Source organism: Lithobates pipiens, unplaced genomic scaffold (genome assembly GCF_037356315.1).
Source record: "Lithobates pipiens isolate NorthernLeopardFrog02 unplaced genomic scaffold, aLitPip1_a1.2 Scaffold_23, whole genome shotgun sequence".
NCBI lineage: Eukaryota > Metazoa > Chordata > Amphibia > Anura > Ranidae > Lithobates > Lithobates pipiens.
The window spans coordinates 172,452,412-172,472,103 of NW_027507785.1; the positions used below are offsets into that span (position 1 = coordinate 172,452,412).

The window sequence follows — 19,692 nt, forward strand, 5'->3', positions numbered from 1 at the left end:
GCTTCCTTGGTCTGACTATGGTGGTGGAGTAGAGGTGGAGGCATCGGGGAGCTTCCTGACGCTCATTTCCACATTATGGTGAGGACTTATTTTGGTTCAACAGGGTTCCAGCAATTGTTTAGGGATCATTGGTGACTACAGGTCGATCTATGTATAAATGTGCTGTTATACGGTAGAGTGGCCAAGCCGCTGGTGTATATATGAGGTTTTGGTTTTGTTTTTGCTAGACAGGATGGCCTGTGTATGATGGCACCTCTATGGTTGGCGTAAGTTCACATCCTGTTTCCTGTCTGAATTGCACGTCCTGTTTTCTGTCTGAATACAGTTCCAGCTGATATGGATGTGGATAATCAGCTAGCATGCTGTTTTTGGGCACCAAACTGACTATTTAGTCAGTGCTGGCAGCTTGGTCTAGTGAGCTGTGTCCTTCCTGCTGTATGGAGATATTAATGGTAAGTTTGTTTTTGTGTCAACAATTGTTGGTGATTAGTGCTACTCTGATGGAGGCGCTATATACCTGGTCTATTGTGTGTTTGTTTTTCTCCTTTAGCTGGATACAATATTGGCAGCAGTGATCTTTTTGATGTCCTTACTGGACCCATATGCACTAGTTGCATTACTTTCTTTGAACTAGTCCAGCTCTGGCTGTGTATATGGTGTTCCGTTTGGCCAATAGTAGCTGTCTCTCTTGAGAAAGTTTATACAATAATATTTGTTGCCTGTTTATTTTTATTTATTTTTGATGTTTGGGAGCATATATTTGAGGATCTAATATGAGCTACTTTTATTAACCATTTAGGTGATAGGGTTCCAGCCACAAAAGGGACAATGTTTCCTTTAGTGATCCTATTGAACTACTATATCTTGTATAGCAAAGATCAGTAGTATTTAGGTTTTATCATCCGTATGATTTGTATTATGAATCTTTCTAAACGGAGTGAAATTATTATGGAAAAATTATTTTTGGTCACTGTATTCACCTAGGGGCTACAGAAAAATAACATCTCTGCACTTGTGGTTCTCACCTAGTGGTTACAGTGAAATAGCATCTCTGCACTTGTTATGCCATCTATCTTCCTCGCTATGGGCATCGCCTGATCTATAGGTGGATCGGTTGAAGCTATTTTATTTAAGTTAGTGTTAATACAAAGTGAAGATTTTTTTCTTAAATAGACTATGATTATTACTAAAAAAAAACTTTTCTTACATACAATATGCACTCTTTACCTATATGATGTATTAAACAAAATCATCCTCAATATTGTCTGTTTTCTCCCAGGTCTTCAATATAAGGTTCTTTTGATACAAATCATTGAGTAATCGGTTCTGAAGAAGCTAATAAGTGAAACGCGTCAACCGTCTCTGATATCTTCTGTAACTACTTTGTTGAACCTTATAATCATTTGATGATTTTACTGCATCTCTATGCATAAATCTTTTGTAAAATAAATTTATTATAAAGTAATTTTGTGAAACAGTTCCTCTTTGGTACTGTAATAATCCATCATGTTCTCTTTTTATGTAAAATTTGGTACAAGAGGTATCAGAAGGTCCTGCTTGTTAGTGCTATATAGGGATAAACGCTGCAAGACATTCATACCTTACAGTATGGATGGGTGAACAGATTATTGTGAAGTTTTTATTGTGGTCTGTGTTCCAGAGTTAACAAATTTTACAGGGTATTCACTGTGTAATATACAAAAACATATTGACTTTGTTGTTGTGCAGCCTGCTACTACAGTTATGGGGTACTGAGTGTAGTTTAATGAGGAAATAAATGAATTGAAATAGCTGTACAGTATTATCAGGCTTAATCATTAAAAAAAATGTTGATTCAACCCCACCTCGCGCTCTTAATCCAGCATTTTTTAATTATTCATGTAAGTGCAGAGCGGTTCTCTGCTCAGAGCTGTCAAAGGAAAAAAAGCAGCAAAGTTTATCACAACATTGCCCAGCGCTATGAGATAAAGGAGAAACAATGTATCGTGTTTGGTTCTTTTAGATCAAAGGGATGAAGTTCGGTCTGTAAATGAGGGCAGTTTAACCACTTAAAGACTAAACCTTTTTCTGGCATTTGTTGCTTACAAGTTTAAAATCCAGTATTTTTTGCTAGAAAATGACTTAGAACCCCCAAACATGATATTTTTAGCAGAGACCCTACAGAATACAATGGCGATTTGCAATATTTTATATCACACTATATTTGCGCAACTGTCTTTCAAAATCTATTTTTGGGGGGGAAATACACTTCAATGAATAAAAAAAAAAACTAAACAGTAAAGCTGGCCCAATTTTATTTTCTATAATTTGAAAAACGATGTTATGCTGAGAATTGGGAGAATCATGATCTTCTAAGCAAAAAAAATTGTTGTTTTCATCTCAAGAATGTACTGTCTGTCGGATGCATGGTGTATGGAATAATCATGGAATCCCCAGCAATGAACTTGTAATATGTGCTCTCTTTGGGTCAATTCACTAAGCTTTACCGCATATGATAATGGTATCGGGTTACTCATTTGCATAAATTATCTTATGCGGTAAATAAAGTCCAATTCGATGGCTTCCCACAAACGGCTGATTGTGTTTAAAAAAAAAAGTATACCAGCCAAAATGTAAAGAAAAACCCTAAAAACCTGGCATGTGGCCCCCACCAAAAACCATACCAGACCCTTATCCGGACACGCAGCCTGGCAGGACAGAAATAGGAGGGAGTGGGGCAGGGAACATACCATGCAACTCTGCCAAAACCTGGCCAGTGGTTTTGGAGTCTGCGGGTGGTAGACTTATCAGAATCTGGAGGCCCCCAGATCCCACCCCATGTGAATCTCACCGACCCGAAAAGGAAAAAGTCCGCTCCCATTGACTGCTTCCCATGGCCTGCCTGCTCTGCGGTTCAACAGTTCTGGTCCCACCTCCTTGTGACGTTACCGACCCAGCATGCACCAGTTGGTGATGTCACAAGGGGCAGGGCCACCAAGTGATGTCACTATCATGCTCCTTCCCTATATAAGAACTGTCAAACAATGGCGCAAGAAGCGTTCAACTGGAGCAGACCCTTTTTTTCCTTCTCCCTTCGGGTCAGTGGGTGGCGTGATTGATGATGGTTTTACATCGGGAGGACACTGTTTATTTTTTAATAAAGGACTTGTCAAACTGACTGTTGTACACTTTTTTTTGGGAATGGGTAGGGGTGCTGTGTACCCCATGCCCATTCACATAGGGGGGCTGGCATCTGGGGGCCACCAGCCAGGGTTGTTTGGAAGGGGACCTTGTCCTTATCAATATGCCCCAAAGTATATCATGATAGGTGAGTCTGCTAATTAACTTCCTCCATTTAATGACCTTGAGGATAATGGGGATAAACGGATACACAAATTCCTTCACCACGCCTCGTGAAAAACGTTCCCCTTAAAATTTGCACCCACCTCAGTGGAATCCTGTTAAGATGAGTTATGTCATACTCTCCCCATTTTTATATGTTGAATTGAACAGTGCTCCGCGAGATGTTCAAAGCTTGGGATATTTTTTTATAACTTAACCCTGCTTTGAACTTCTCTGCAACTTTATCCCTGACTTCCTGTCTGATGTGTTCCTTGGCCTTCATGATGCCGTTTGTTCACTAAGGTTCTTAACAAACCTTTGACTGCTTCACAGAACAGCTTTATTTATACTGAGATTGAATTACACAGGTGGACTCTATTTACTAATTTGGTGACTTCTGAAGGCAATTGGTTCCACTAGATTTTAGTTGGGGATATAAAAGAGTATGACCCCCTTTCACACTGGGGTGCTTTTCAGGCGTTTTAGCTGAATGGCTGAACGCCTCTCAAGCCACCCTGGGGCAGTGCGCTTACAGGTTTGGAAAAAGAAATCCTGCAAGCAGCATCTTTGGGGCGGTGCGGGAGCGATGTATACACCGTTCCCAAACGTCCTACCCATTGAGATGAATGGGCAGCGCTGCCGAAGCTCCTGCAAATCTCTTCGGAAGCTCTGCAACACAAGCACTTTTAACCCTTTCTTCGGACGATAGCGGGCAAAAAGCGCCGCTATAACTAGCAGCCCTTTACTGCTAACGCACCCCTGCCCCAGTATGAAAGTAGCCTAAAGGGGGCTGAATACAAATGCACACCATACTTTTCACTTATTTGTAAAAAAAAAAAAATTGAAAACCATTTATTTTCCTTTTTGATTCATAATTTTATGTGCCATTTTTGGCTGCAACATACAAAATGTGGCAAATTTCAAGGGGTATGAATACCTTTTCAAGGCACTGGTTTTACAGTGCCTGATGAGCCCTGCCTTATGACCACAGTGTTCCACTGTATATCCCATCTCTATAAATCCCTAGAGTACTATAACGTGTGGGTTGAAAAGAGTGGCCACAGATGGTGAGATTTTAACAGCTATCACAGTAGGTCTAGTGAACCTAACCAGTTGTGCTCTCAACCAGATGGTTGAGAGCACAACAAATGTGAAAGTTAGCATTTCCGGCATGCCGGGAATGTACGTTTTTTTTTAAACTGGGTTTACTCCCGCTTTAACTTTTTTATATATATATATATATATATATATATATATATATATATATATATATATATATATATATATATATATAAATATTCTGCTTTGGATCTCCCCAGATCAGTGGGAGGAGCTGCAGGATCCATGATATCTAGGACTGTATTACAATAATGGACTCATATTGGGTCATGCAAGTGATCCTCTACGTTATGTGATTTTATGCGTGCTGCAATAATTTTTTTTCTATTCTATCAAAATAAAATCTCTTAACTACCTGACATCCGCGCTATGGCCGAATGACGGCTACAGCGCGGATGTGAAGTCCCGGGAGGCCGTCATACGACGGCCTCCCCTGTGCACGCTCCCTGCGCACTGTGATCACCGATCTGAGTAAGGGGCCAGTCCCGGCCTCTTACCATGTGATCAGCTGTCAGCCAGTGACAGCTGATCACATGATGTAAACAAAAGCTTAGTGATCCTTTTTTTTTTTCTCCTCACGCTGACAGTGGAGGAGAAAAAAAAAGCCAATCACTGGCTTATCTTAAAGGGACATCGGCCCCTAAGAGGAAGAAGCAATTATGCCTCATTCATACCGACCAACAGTGCCCACAAGTGCCACCTATCAATGCCCAACAGTGGTGCCAATCAGTGCCGCCTCATCAGCGTACATCAATGACAGACAAAAATTTTAAAACACATTTTTTTTTTAACAAATTAAGTATTTTTCTTTTTTTTTTTTTTTTTTTATCGCACAGGTGATCAAATACCACCAAAAGAAAGCTCTATTTAGCGGGAAAAAATAAATGTAATTTGGGTAGTGTTGTATGACCGCGCAATTGTCAAAGTTCAACAGCGCTGAAAGCTGAAAATTGGTCTGGATAGGAGGGGGGTTTAAGTGCCCAGTAAGCAAGTGGTTAAGGGAAAAAAGGAAAACCTACATATAGAATTACTGCTAAAATGTAGTGGTTTGTAATGTAAAGAATCCGTTATCCCAAAATTATATTTTGGATACACAGTTAAAATTCCTGCTGAATCGGCTCAGATTGGAAACGTTAATGGGCACACTGAATGTACCAAGTTGATCAACTCACGTACAACCAGCCTGCCAGATTCTCTTGCGATTATCCTCTGTCAACACTGCCTGAAATTGGCACTGTGTATGGTCATCTTCAGTGGGCCCTGATTTCCTGCATAGTATACTTACCTTGGCATATTGCAGCACCTACTATCGTATTCCCAAACAGGGTTTGTAGGGAATTCCTTGCAATGACCAAATTGGGTGTGCAGACCCAGGAACCCAAGTTCAGATACCTTAGCAATAGAGTCTTTGAGAGACAGAAGACCTTTTCAGGTGGTTTAGTTCTTCATTGTCAACTAAAAACTGAAATATCAGATTCAGATAGGCTGACTTTTTTTTTTTTTTTTTTTTTTTTGCGGATATAGAAATAGGCTTATTGGTGTTTGTATGCAAACAGTTCCTTAAGTCAGATTTTTTTTTTTTTTCTAGTTTGCGAAATCTTGGTTTGCTGGCTAAGATTTGTGCTTGAGTTATTCGCCCTGTATTTGTCTTTTGCAGAAGATAAACTCTGTTTTTTGATGCAGATTTAACATGTTCACATTTGCTCATTCTTTATTGTAGGTCACTCTATATTTAGAGCCTTTACTCTGATTTTCTGATGTTTTGTCTTAATGTTCAATGGAAAAATCAGATGGAAAGAGTAGCGTGTGAAAAGTACAGTTACAGCTTTACATAAAGATGTCTGGAATGCTAGACTAGAATTACAGCTTTAGACTGTCTAAAATGCAGTCATTACCATCATTACTCCTGGGAGAGGAGTGAATGACGGTTTCTTACTGTTGGGCTGATTACAGCACTTTTGTATAAACGAGTCCTGAGAAATCGACCCTTGGAATCGGTCCATATAGGGTGTCTTTGAATGCTGCAGACTATAGTTTTATTTCAGTTATCATTCCCAGCAAATGTGTCATGTGTAATACTTTCCATCTTGCCGTTACAGCCAATAAGATAATTTTGTTTGTTTTAGTCTAAACCCAGTCCTTCAGAGCTTCTGTAACATAAATTTCTCATTTCCAAAATGCTTTGAAAAAGCTTGCATTAAATATAATTTATCTATACTGGTAATTTTATAGGGGACCTGGCAGGAAGTATTTTAGGCAGGCGTTTCAGTCATACAGGCATATTAGACATATCGTAACCACCAGTTACAGTAAATGAAGCTGGATTAGGTTTAGATTGAATTCACAAATTTCATAAACCGGTTTTCTTGTAAAAATTTAAGTATTTTGTGCATCCAACTTGTATTTAACCACTTCAATACAGGGCACTTGTACACCTTCCTGCCCAGACCAATTTTCAGCTTTCAGTACCCAAACTACATTTTTATAATTTTTGCTCCTGCAAATCTTTTGGTGGTGTTTGATCACCTCTGGGATTTTTATTTTCTCCTATACAAATAAAAAAAAAATACCAAACATTTTGAAAAATATATATTTTTTTGTTACAAAATTTTGTAAATAAGTAAGTTTTCTCCTTCACTGATGTGGCTGCACTGATGGGCACTGATAGATGGTACTAATGGATTCCAATCAGTGCCAAACAATGCCTGCCAATCAGTGATGCCCACTGTGGGCACTGATTGGCATCCCTGGTGGTGTCCCTGGTGGTCCAGTGTGGGCATCCTCAGAGCGGCTGAGCTGATAATCAGCACATAACCCCCCTGTCAGAGGAGCAGCTGATCAGCTCTATCTTACTTGCGTCTGACAGACGCGAGTGAGGAAAAGCCGATCAACGGCTCTTCCTGTTTACTTGGTGATCAGCCGTGATTGGACATGGCTGATCATGTGGTAAAGAGTCTCTGTCAGAGACTCTTTACCTAGATCGGAGTTGCGGTGTGTCAGACTGACACACCTCAACAGTGATCGCCACGATGCGTGCCCCCGGCGGCAACGTCATATGACCTCTGGTCAGGATATCGAAACCACTTTGCCGTCATCATTTTTCTTTATTGCGGGTGGCAAGTGGTTAAAGTCATACATTGCCAAATATGACACATTAAAAAAACTATGGAGCAATAGTAGTGATTTTAAAATAAATGCTTTAGAACTGTATATCTAACGTTACTTTGGGACCACCAAAATCATTGATCACTCTTGATGTGATGTGCTGGGCCATTTAAAGTGAAGGTCATCATATTGTCAAAGAACAGTTGTAATAATTTAATCTGTTACTGTTTTTTGTTATTTTTTTAATGCAGTAGTACTATGCTGATAATGGTTTGTTTGGAAACAGTGAGTGTTGCAAGATTTTCCAGTTAGCAACTGGGGGCTTGTATACAGTATGCAGCACATGTATTTGATGAAAAGAGGGCAGTCCGCAATTGAAAACAAAGATAAATGTGCAAGCACTGGTGAGCACCTCTCATAATTGCCAGTCCAGAATCATGTGGAGCATTACCTGTACACCATCTAGCTTTTCATAAGATGCCTGAATCATTTGCAAAGAATGAGCTGTGTGTTAGTCAGCCATACACATACCTAACAATAATTTCTAGCCTACTTGATCACATGCAGACAGTTTGTGAAACATTTTGTAATCTATATAAAAACTTTTTTCTTTTTTGAATAAATATAGGACTTTTTAGACAAGAAAAATATTTATAAAGATTTTTACAAACTTTATTGCAAAGATCATAAAATGGTTAAAGGTAAAAATTGTTCTAATCATAAAGTGTTGGGTCAAAGATTGATGATGTCACAATACATAAACAGAATATACTGAATTTCACACTGTAACCCTGTATATCACTGATGTACCCATCCATCAAAATAAAACCACTATTACATGTGAAAGAAAAACAACATAAATATCACTGATCCACTGTCTAATTAGCAAGTACAGGTGCAAAGAGGATGAAGTAACATGGGGGTTTATTTACTAAAACTGGAGAGTGCAAAATCTGGTGCAGCTCTGCATAGAAGCCACTCAGCTTTCAGGTTTTTTGCCAAAGTTTAATTGAATGAGATGAAGTTAGACTAGGTACTCGTATCAACAAATATTTACATACCCTTATTCACAGAGACCAGGTTGGCTTTGTCCCTGGCCGACAAGCAGGGGATAATGTCTGTAAGGTGACTCATTTTAATACATTTTCTCCAACACTGCAGGATCCCAGGCCTCCTTTATTCACTCAACATCTATAAAGTGTTTGACCCGCTATCCTGGGATTACTTGTGATATGTTTAGGAACAATTGGGTTTTGGGAAATCCTATCCTTCATTGTATTTCAGCCCTTTACTCCTCCCCTTTTGCTAATGTCGCCTACGCTGGTCACCTCTCTGCTTCCTTCCCGGTCTTTAGTGGGACCAGGCAGGGTGGTCCCCTTTCACCAACCTTATTCATTCTGGCCCTCAAACCTCTGACTAATGCTTTTAAGGATAATCCCAACATTTTTGGCATTCGATATGCGGGTGTACACAACAAAGTTAGCCTCTTTACTGACTATGCCCTTCTGACCCTGAGCAACCCTTCCCAACCTTCAAAGCCTCCTTTCTTTTTTTAGCCTTTTGGACCAATTTTTACAAGACTACCACTCTATGGCCTTGCCATCCAATGCGTCTCCGCTACAAACCACCTTCCCATATAGTTGGAATTCCTCCTCCCTAGACTATCAGATATCAATACTCCTCCCTATTCCTTTCTTTTGCTGTAATTGCTACCCTTGTTGCGATCGCTTACTTCCCTAATGCATTCGTTCCCCCTCCCTATCCTGTATAGGCCGCATTCATGCTGTCAAGATGACTGTCCTCCCTAAACTTCTGTGTTACATTCGCACCCTCCTGGTCCACTTCCCCTCTTTCTTTCTTCACCTTCATAGCAGGATTCTTTCCTTCATCTGGGCTTACCAATGGCCCAGGGTTTCGCGTCCCACCCTGTATAGACATGACACAGATTACAGGGAGGTCTTGGAGTACCTAATATAGCAAAATATTACCAAGCTGCTCAGATCTCTCAACTGACTTTACTTCATGCGACTCCGGACATCCCCTTGTGGGTGCTCCTTGAACTCCCTAACTGTACCCCAATTCCTCTCTCGACCCTAATGTGACCTCCTCATAAACTTCGGCCCACCACCCTTAGCCCCTTTATGCGACACAGTTTGAAACTTTGGGACACAGTCCCCCATCCTCCCTCTTCAACAACCTTCTATTCCTGCCAGGCTTTGTCCAACCGGGATCTTTCCCTGGTAGGCCACTGATTGCTCACCACCTCCCCTCCCTGTCCTCTTTTCAGGACACTCATGAGGCACCACCTGTGGAATTTTTAAGCTACGCCCAACTACACCATTGGGTGTCCTCGCTGAGACACAACTCCTCATATTCCTTTAAACACCTCTGCCTCCATTCCCCCAGCTCCCCAGGTACTCAAGGATCTATTTCTCTCAACGGAATAGAATCCTTTAGGGCGGCATCCTACAAGTCACGGTCCGAACGTGATCTGGTGATCTCTATCAATCCAGAAGAGTAGAACAAAGCCTGGTCTTCCATTGCGAAGTGCTCCTTCAACATGGCAACCCTAGAATCCGCATACCAGGTTCTCCTTAGATGCTATTGGGCCCTGACCAGGATAGCTAGTTCAAACCCATCCTACAGCGGCCGATGTTTTAGGGGTTGTGGCCAGTGAGGGGATGTCGTCCACACTCTGTGGTTTTGCCCCGCCTAATAGTGTTCTGGTCCAGGGTGTATGGGCTCCTCTATTCCTTGTTCCACATACATATCCTCAAAGATGCTAAAGATTCTTTATTGCACTGTCTGATACAGGGATTGTTTTTCTTACCAACAAAATTTGGCGTCTTACCTATTCATAGCTGCCAAACAGATGATTGCTAGAGCCTGGAAGAAACCCTTTATTTAATTTGTCATGCTGAAGAGCATTTTGACTGACCTCATGATTAATGAAAAAAATGTAGCATCCTTCATGATTCTCACTCCTAATTTCTTAAAGTGTGGTCACCTTGGTGCTCCTATGCTCTCCCCACCCTGCATCCGAACAGTTTGGGTCTTTCCTAATGTCCGCTATGTAATTTGCCCAACCTGCGGGACTTCTCCTTTACCGCTGGCTTTTTCTCCTTTCTTCTCCCTCACCCCCTCGCTTTCCTTCTTTATTGATGCTGAGGCCGGACACTTGGCCGCCCTCGGTTCTCCCTTTCTATAGTGTGACCCTAAGTCCCCAAACCTAGGGCATTTTTATTGACTTGCGGTTATTGCCGCCAGGTCAATCTTTTTCCGCTTTTCTCATTGAGCCGTTCTACTGGATAAGCCCCCTTCTATCGTTCTCCTTTTCATCACTCATACCGACAGACACCCCCCCAACGGGGAGGTCCAGTAAATCTATATGCACTCCTCCCTTTGGCCCAAACTAGTGCACCTGACACATGGGCTCCCTTTGTCAGCCCCCGGGCCCAAACAAAATATGTTGACCTTCAGTTTGCGCTCCTAGGTCACTCAGTGGACAATCATTCTTCAAAAAGTTTAACTGCGTATGTTTTCTTGCCCATGTCTTTATATTTTAAGTCTGATATGTTGTACTGTTTCGTGGGTTAACGGTTATGTTTTTTGTTTTTCACAATAAAAATTATTGTACCAGAATGAGATAAAGTTAGAAGCTGGCTATTATGCACAGCTGCACCAGAGTCTAAGTGCACTGGTTTTAGTAAATCTACTCCATGATGTCATATAAGATGACTGTTACACAATGGATGCTCAATAGAGAATAACAGTAGACTCTAAGCCCCAAAACAGCAATTGCATATAATCTTCCCCAGGGCAAGATAAATTCATCTACAGGAAAACATATTAACAATTGAAACAAACAGAATTCTATAGAATACCATATGATGGTATTATGAAGAGAACCACTTACATAGACACTGTACATCAGTTTGTTGCAGTTTCGCCTAGCCAATATTAAAAATATAGAGGTCTGGGAGTCAGCGTTCATCCACTTTAGGTAGACCACACGAGGATCGCCATAAAACATCTCGGCTCCACCTAGAATAGACATGGCTAGCATGAAAAAAAAATTGGATATAAAGTGCTGGCAGCGCAAACAATGATATATAATAGATCCTACATACAAGATCATAAAGAAGGCAGCAGAACTCTTTTGGTCGTGTACACACGGTTGGACTTTCCAGCAGAAAAAGTCAGACTGAATAATTTCATCGGATATTTCGATCGTGTGTGGGCTTCATCTGACTTTTCTTTTTTTTTTTTTTTTTTTTTTATTCTAACGGACCTAGAAATAGAACCTGTTTTAAATTTTTCAGACGGAATCAATTCCCATCTGTATGCTGTTTCCGACGAACCAAAAACGACGCATGGGCAGATATTGGCTACTGGCTATTAAACTTCCTTTTTCTAGTCCCATTGTACGTCACCACATTCTAGACCATCAGACTTGTTGTGATCGTGTGTAGGCAAGACTGTTTCAGCGGAACTGAGCCGGAAAAACCGCCAGTTTATTCTGAGGGAAAAAAACGGTCGTGTTTAGGCGGCATAAGGGATACCAAGGCAGAGGCTTAAACTCAAAGCATGTGCTTAAAAAAAACTATATAGATAGAGCAGGGTTTATCTACCACTGCAAAGTGGATATAAACATGCTCTTTCAACAAATCAAACAAGCCAATGTGCCTCCCCCTTTGGTGGAATAGAATAGTCCAGAGGCTTTAAAAGCTGTAAACTGCTCAGGTATAGCAAGTACTAGAACTCAGTACAAATAATGCAAAACTACTACTACAAAATAAAAAAAGAATCAAGCAAGCCATTGCAATATGCCTCACACTACACTGGAGTGGCATGATCCAAACATCCCAAAGGGCAAATGAGGATTTAATATTTGCCAGCAATTTATATATGCAAGGAAGTGCTTATTCTAGTTAAGATTATAGCCCTTCAAAATGTCAGCTAAAGCATGTAAGTTTACACAGTTGCATTAATAAATATCCCCCATTATGTCATTGATCATTAGCACCGGATTATTATCATCTTAGCAGTGGGCTATATCCCTACAATGATCTCTCCTCTTTAACTGGAAAGTGGTCTAGTGTTAATGCTCATTTTTTAGGATGTTCAAATATCTTATTGTATTTGTTTTTGAAAAGTAATATTTGCAACTCAGAAACCTTCTTTTCTGTTGAAACATTAAATCTGAAGACCTAAAATAATTCATAGAAAATGTTTCTACTGTAGTACCCAAGTAGTTTGCACAGTACTGTACATATTATGTGCCTGTTATAATCTGGTATTCGCTCTCTCCTCTTCAAAATCAATAGTTCAATGATAATGTTAAAATAAGTTTTAAAAAAATCATTGTGTTCTTTGGAAAAATGGGGTAATCTACAATGGCCTTTTACAAAACGGTTACTAGTAATATAGTAGTATAGTAATATAGTAGTATAGTAATATAACGCTACTTCTCATTCTTACTTCCCTTCTATCCCACGCAAGTTTAATTCTTAATATTTTCTAAGTTTTTAGAATTCCTTAAAATAAAACCTTCTGTTGGTTGAATCCTACACTGTTGGTTTATCTTTGCATTCCATTACTGGGTGGAGGCTGAAAGTTTCCTTTGGCATTTCATTAGTAATTTAGGGTTCCACAGCTGCATTGGCTGCTGTTTCCACATTCTCTTAACCCAGATGAATTGTATTTCATTCAACTGGACACCATTTTCTCTCAATTTCCTGGAGCAACCTTTTTGATCAGTCCTCTTGAGTTTTACATTTTATGTGTTCAGCCAAATGTGTACAGCAATGATGAATGCTTATGTAAGGTTGGTGTTTTTCATTAAATATTAGAAATCAGATAAGTAATACTTTTTTTATTTGGTCAATAGATTTTCCTGTATACAGACATTTGCTGCTTTTCTTATCTGCATGGCAGCTTTATGGCTGGGGAATTCAAATGTTTAGAAGATTTCATTGCACAGAACTCCTTTACTTCTGCCATAATTGGTTCTACTGCCTGTTCTCAGTGACTAGTACTAAGCATTCCTGTGAGAAACTTGGAGGTGATCACTGCTGACTGCTCATTCAAAAACCATTGCCTATCCCGTTAACCTTCCTCGTTCAAAAAATATTATTGATCATATTGTATCCAGTCTTTTTAACTGACTGATAATTTCTGTGCATGGATACTTTCTGTTTGTTTTATACAGTGCATCCAGAAAGTATTCACAGCACTTCACTTTTTCCACATTTTGCTATGTTACAGCCTAATTCCAAATTGAATTACATTTATTATTTTCCTCCATAATTTTACAAACACCCCATAGTGATAACATGAAATAAGTTTGTTTGAAATCTTTGCAAATGTATTAAAAAAAAAAAAATCACATGTAGAGTCGTATCCTTCCTGTTTTCACTGATCATCCTTGAGATCGTTCTACAATTTTTTTGGAGTTTGCCTGTGGTAAAGCCATTACTGGCTTGTAAAGCATCTGATCAAACAGATTCCGGTTTGATCAGATGCTTTGGAGCCCAGATCTCCCCATAAAAATTACCTTTCACAGGCCATTCTATCACAAGGGATGTTGTTTATCCCTTCTAATAGCAATAAATGTACAGTATAAAAAAACAAAAAATTAAAGTGCCTCTGCTCCTCTGTGTTCTCACATAAATGTGAACATCCATGTAGGTCCAGCATGCATATGTAAACAATGATTGCACCATACGTGTGGGTTATCATAAACAACAGAGTGAAAGCAATAATTCTAGCACCACAACTCCCTGTTTTAACCATGTTACTATTTGCTTTACCATTTTTCCTCCAGAGATTTTGTTTTCAGTAAATTCATATTGTTTGGGGATTCTAAGTAATTTTCTATTTTAAAAATGCAGATTTTTACATGCAAGTGAGAAATGTCAGAATTGACCGGGTTTTGTAATGGTAAAACTTAAATATAATTATTGAAATCTGCTATCAAAGAAGGCTCTATCTTGCTGGGTTAAAACAAATACTACAGTATCTCACAAAAGTAAGTAGTAAGCACACCTCTCACATTTTTGTAAATATTTTTATTATTCATGTGACAACACAAAAAAATTATACTTTGCCGCCATGTACAGCTAGTATAACAGTGTAAATTTGCTGTCACCTCAAAATAACTCCACACACAGCCATTAATGTCTAAACCGCTGGCAAAAAAAGTGAGTACATCCCTAAGTGAAAATGTCCAAATTGGGCCCAAAGTGTCAATATTTTTTGTGGCCACTATTATTTTCCAGCACTGCCTCAACCCTCATGGGCATGGAGTTCACCAGAGCTTCTCAGGTTGCCAATGGAGTCCTCTTCCACTCCTCCATGACAAAATCACAGAGCTGGTGGATGTTGGAGACCTTGCGCTCCTCCATCTTCCATTGGAGGATGCCCCACAGATGCTCAATAGGGTTTAGGTCTGGAGACATGCTTGGCCAGTCCATCACCTTTAGGAAGGCAGTGGTCATCTTGGAGTTTTTTGGGGTCGTTATGTTGAATATTGCCCTGCGGCCCAGTCTCCGAAGGGAGGGGATCATGCTTTGCTTCAGTATGTCACAGTGCATGTTGGCATTCATTCAATGATCTGTAGCTCCCCAGTGTTGGCAGCACTAATGCAGCTCCAGACCATGACACTCCCACCACCATGCTTGACTTGTAGGCAAGACACACATGTCTTTGTACTCCTCATCTGGTTGCCGCCACACATGCTTAACACCATCTGAACCAAATACATTTATCTTGGTTCTAGTAATCCATGTCCTTAGTCTGCTTGTCTTCAGCAAATTGTTTGTGGGCTTTCTTGGGCACCATCTTTAGAAGAGGCTTCCTTGTGGGACAACAGCCTTGCAGACCAAATTGATGCAGTGTGTGGCGTATGGTCTGAGCACTGACAGGATGACCCCCCCACTCCTCTTCAACCTCTGCAGCAATGCTAGCAGCACTCGTATGTCTATTTCCCAAAGACAATCTTTGAATATGACACTGAGCACGTGCATTCAACTTCTTTAGTTGACAATGGCGAGGCATGTTCTGAGTGGAACCTGTCCTGTTAAACTGCTGTATGGTCTTGGCCACCGTGCTGCAGCTCAGTTTTAGAGTCTTGGCAATCTTCTTATAGTCTAGGCACTGACTATAATCTAGGCACTTCTTATAGTCTAGGCACCAGATGTTTTGGAACTACATTTCCCATGATGCTCGTGCACTCTTCAGTGTAGTGGAGCATCATGGGAAATGTAGTTCCAAAACATCTGGGGTGCCAAGGTTCGCCATCACTGGTCTAGGCCATCTTTATGTAGAGCAACAATTCTTTTTTTCAGATCCTCTGTGTTCTTTGCCATGAGGTGCCGTGTTGAACTTCCAGTGACCAGTATGAGAGAGTGCAAGCACATCAAATTTAACACACCTGCTCCCTATTCACACCTGAGACCTTGTAACACTAATGAATCACATGACACCAGGGAAAGAAAATGGTTAATTGGGCCCAATTTGGACATTTCCACATAGGGGTGTACTCACTTTTGTTGCCAGCGGTTTAGACATTAATGGCTGTATGTTGTTATTTTGAGGGGACAGCAAATTTACACTGTTATACAAGCTGTACACTCACTACTTTACATTGTAGCAAAGTGTAATTTCTTCAGTGTTGTCACATGAAAAGATATATAACATTTTTACAAAAATGTGAGGGGTGTACTCACTTTTGTGAGATACTGTATATGGCATGTATTTCAACAGATGGTAGGAAAAAAAATGTTTTTATTGATTAACATGACTGGTCTGTGTTAGCAGCATGTTGTACTTCTTTGTGAAGGCCGTGTCCTTTACATCGAATGCTCTTTAAACAGAGTCAAAGATTTGTTATTTCTTGAAATGCAACAGTAAATGTTCAGAAACATTACTCACTTTATACATGCAGTTATTTAATGGGCTTTTTTATTACTTGGTATTGTCAGTGCACATTACCATAGTTAGACATATGTTCTGTGCTATGTCATCATGTGTTTCCAGCTGCAGGTGTAAAAACAAGTGTCATGAGCTGCTTTATTTATGATCATTTTTAATGCTTTGGCAGATGTTTTCTTAATGAAGAATGTGCTCTACCCAAAATAAAAACATTTTTTTTGCTGCCTTATGTTGCGTTTTACCAGATTTATCTAATTAGTATTTGCATATCAGTTAACTTGTTTTTTTATTTCTTATAGAAAATGTGATTAATGGTCAAGAATATGAAGTGATGATGCAAATCGACTGTGAAGTAATGGACACCAAAATTTTACATGTTAAATCTGCATCCATTCCTCCATTCCTTCGAGAACAGAGAGAGAACCAAACCAAGTCATTTTACAACTCTGCTTCATCAAGCTCAGAACAAACCCATGTCCTTAGCACCATCAGTGAATCTCCTCTTTGATTGCTGAAAAGTCCATGTACTCAGTATTTCTTTTTTTTTTATCTTTGTTGGCAATAATTTGCTAGAACATGTAAATGATTTGTTTATTGAGGCCTCATTCAAACCAAGGGCACCAAAAAAAAAATTGTTCTCTATGTGCCTTGCTCACACCACAACACTGCTATCACAAGTTTTTCATTTTTTTTATTTTTTTTTATTCTGCACAGGAATCTGCAATGTGCATGCAGTTATCTGCACAGGAAAAAAAACTGACATGACATCAACATTGGTGTGAACAGGACACATGAAAACTGATGTCAATGTGCATACAAACCTCAATAAAACATACATGAAAAGTGATGTATACTCCTGTTTCTACAAGTGCAATCTGTGCGGTTTTGCCATCAGTTTTCATGCATACATGGTGTAAATGAGCCCTGAACCATTTAGCTAATCTCAAACTCAGTAAAGGTAATTCATTTTGCTTACAATGTGAAGCCTCTTTTGTAAGAGGGTAGTTTTTCATAAGAAATATATATTTATCACTGATCTGCTTTGCAGTTTTTCTAATATAATATAAACTTTTAAATGGGTCACGACCACTTTAACAAGCTTAATGTATTTTTATTTTATTTGAAACTGAATCTTGATTTAAAAAAAATTACAACAAACAAGGATATATAGATTCAACCACTACCTGCCCGCCAGCCGTTATGACGTCCTTGACTTTGTGCGGGTATATTTGAATGAGGCCTGCAGCTACAGGCATCATTCAGATATCAACAGCATTTATTTTTTATTTCAGGCTTCCCTGCCTAGAGGTCTTATTGACCCCATATCTCACTGTAAAGAGGACCGATCATGCCATAATAAAAGTGATCAAAATGTTTTTTGTTTTTTTTAAAGCGTCAAAAAATAAACTCACTCTCTGTTGTGGCTATGGAACAGGGATAACCCTCTCTAGCTCTATTCAAAAAAAAAAAAAAAGTTTTGGCTTGAGTTCTACTTTTGAAATGTTTTTATGTGCATTTTTTATTTATAGAGGTTTAGTACAGTTCATTCAGGTATTCAGTACTAGCTTATCATGTGTTGAGCTTCCTAAAAAAAAAAATGTGTGCTTTATTTCTAAAATATGATTTATAATGTTTTTGGACCATTTTAAGTCCCCCTTTTTCTTTTTTTTTTCTTTTCTTTTTTTTTGGTTTGTATACTTTTAAATGTTTTATTTCTGTTTTAAAATGTACATATACCTACCTTGTTTTACAAATAAACATTAAAGTGGAACTTCATCCAACTTCACCTCCTCTCCAATATTTGGGCTTTTGACAGGTACCACCCACAACTACCAGTGATCAATCTGAGTAGAACTTCCTCCCCCTCCTTCCACCTGCAGTCTCTTGGGACATGTCCCAGGTGACTGTGGGATCAATCACTGGGCGCAGCGTGGTGCACACATGTGCAGTGGGCAGCCAGCTGTGAAGCCTCAAGGAGTCAGTTGGCTGTCCACAGTTAGGATGCTCGAAGACAGATAAAGAGCTGGATCCTGGGACAGGTATGTGTATGTTATTTTTAAAAGCCAGCAGCTGCAGTATTTTGTAGCTGTTCACGTTTGTTTACAAGGTGGAAATACTCTTTAACCACTTGCTTACTGGGCACTTAAACAACCTTCCTACCCAGACCAATTTTCAGCTTTCGGTGCTCTCGCACTTTGAATGACAATTACTCAGTCATGCAACACTGTACCCAAATGAATTTTTTGGCCTTTTTTTCACACAAATAGAGCTTTCTTTTGGTGGTATTTGATCACCTCTGGGGTTTTTATTTTTTGCGTTATAAATGAAAAAAGACCGAAAATTTTGAAAAAAAAACGCATATTTCCTTGTTTCTGTGACAAAATTATGCAAATTATTTTTCTTCATAAATTTTGGCCACAATTTATACTGCTACATATCTTTGGTAAAAATAACCCAAATTAGTGGATATTATTTGGTCTTTGTGAAAGTTAGAGAGTCTACAAGCTGTGGTGCGAATCATACAAAATTGATCACATCTGATGTACTGGTGGCCTATCTCAATTCTTGTGACCCGAACAAGCCAGGAAAGTACAAATACCCCCCAAATGACCCCTTTTTGGAAAGTAGACATTCCAAGGTATTTAGTAAGAGGCATGGTGAGCTTTTTGATGTTGTCATTTTGTTCCCACAATTCTTTGCAAAATTAAGATTTTTAATTTTTTTTTTCCACAAAATTGTCATTTCTAATAGGCGATTTCTCTCACATGGCATGTGTATACCACAAATGACACCCCCAAAGAAATTATGCTACTCCTCCTGAGTATTACAATACCACATGTGTGGGACTTTTTCACAGCCTGGCCACATAGAGAGGCCCAACATGCAGGGAGCGCCATCAGGTGTTCTAGGAGCATAAATTACACATCTAACTTGTTGACACTATTACACTTTTGAAGGCCCTGGAGCACCAGGACAATGACACGTGGCACTGATGACAGATGGCACTAATACGTGGCACTGATGACAGATGGCACTAATACGTGGCACATATGACGCGTGACACTGATGACAGATGGCACTGATAAGTGGCATTGGTGACACTGACAACAGATGTCACGTGACACTGACAGGTGGCACTGATGACAGATGGCACTATGTGGCACTGAGATGTGGCACTGATGACAGATGGCCCTGGGGACAAATGGCACTGAC

General features: G+C 39.6%; 1 protein-coding gene across 2 annotated transcripts in view; it reads left to right on the forward strand.

The window, feature by feature from the left end:
• Positions 1-18,255, forward strand: part of ATF6 (activating transcription factor 6) — a 190,994-nt gene extending 172,739 nt beyond the window's left edge. For both annotated transcript variants that reach the window (XM_077452616.1, XM_077452618.1), the window contains exon 16: positions 16,779-18,255. In XM_077452616.1, the coding sequence (XP_077308742.1) occupies positions 16,779-16,987 (209 nt within the window). In that variant the 3' untranslated portion in view covers positions 16,988-18,255. The remainder of the gene's footprint in view (positions 1-16,778) is intronic.
• The last annotated feature ends 1,437 nt before the right edge of the window (positions 18,256-19,692 follow it).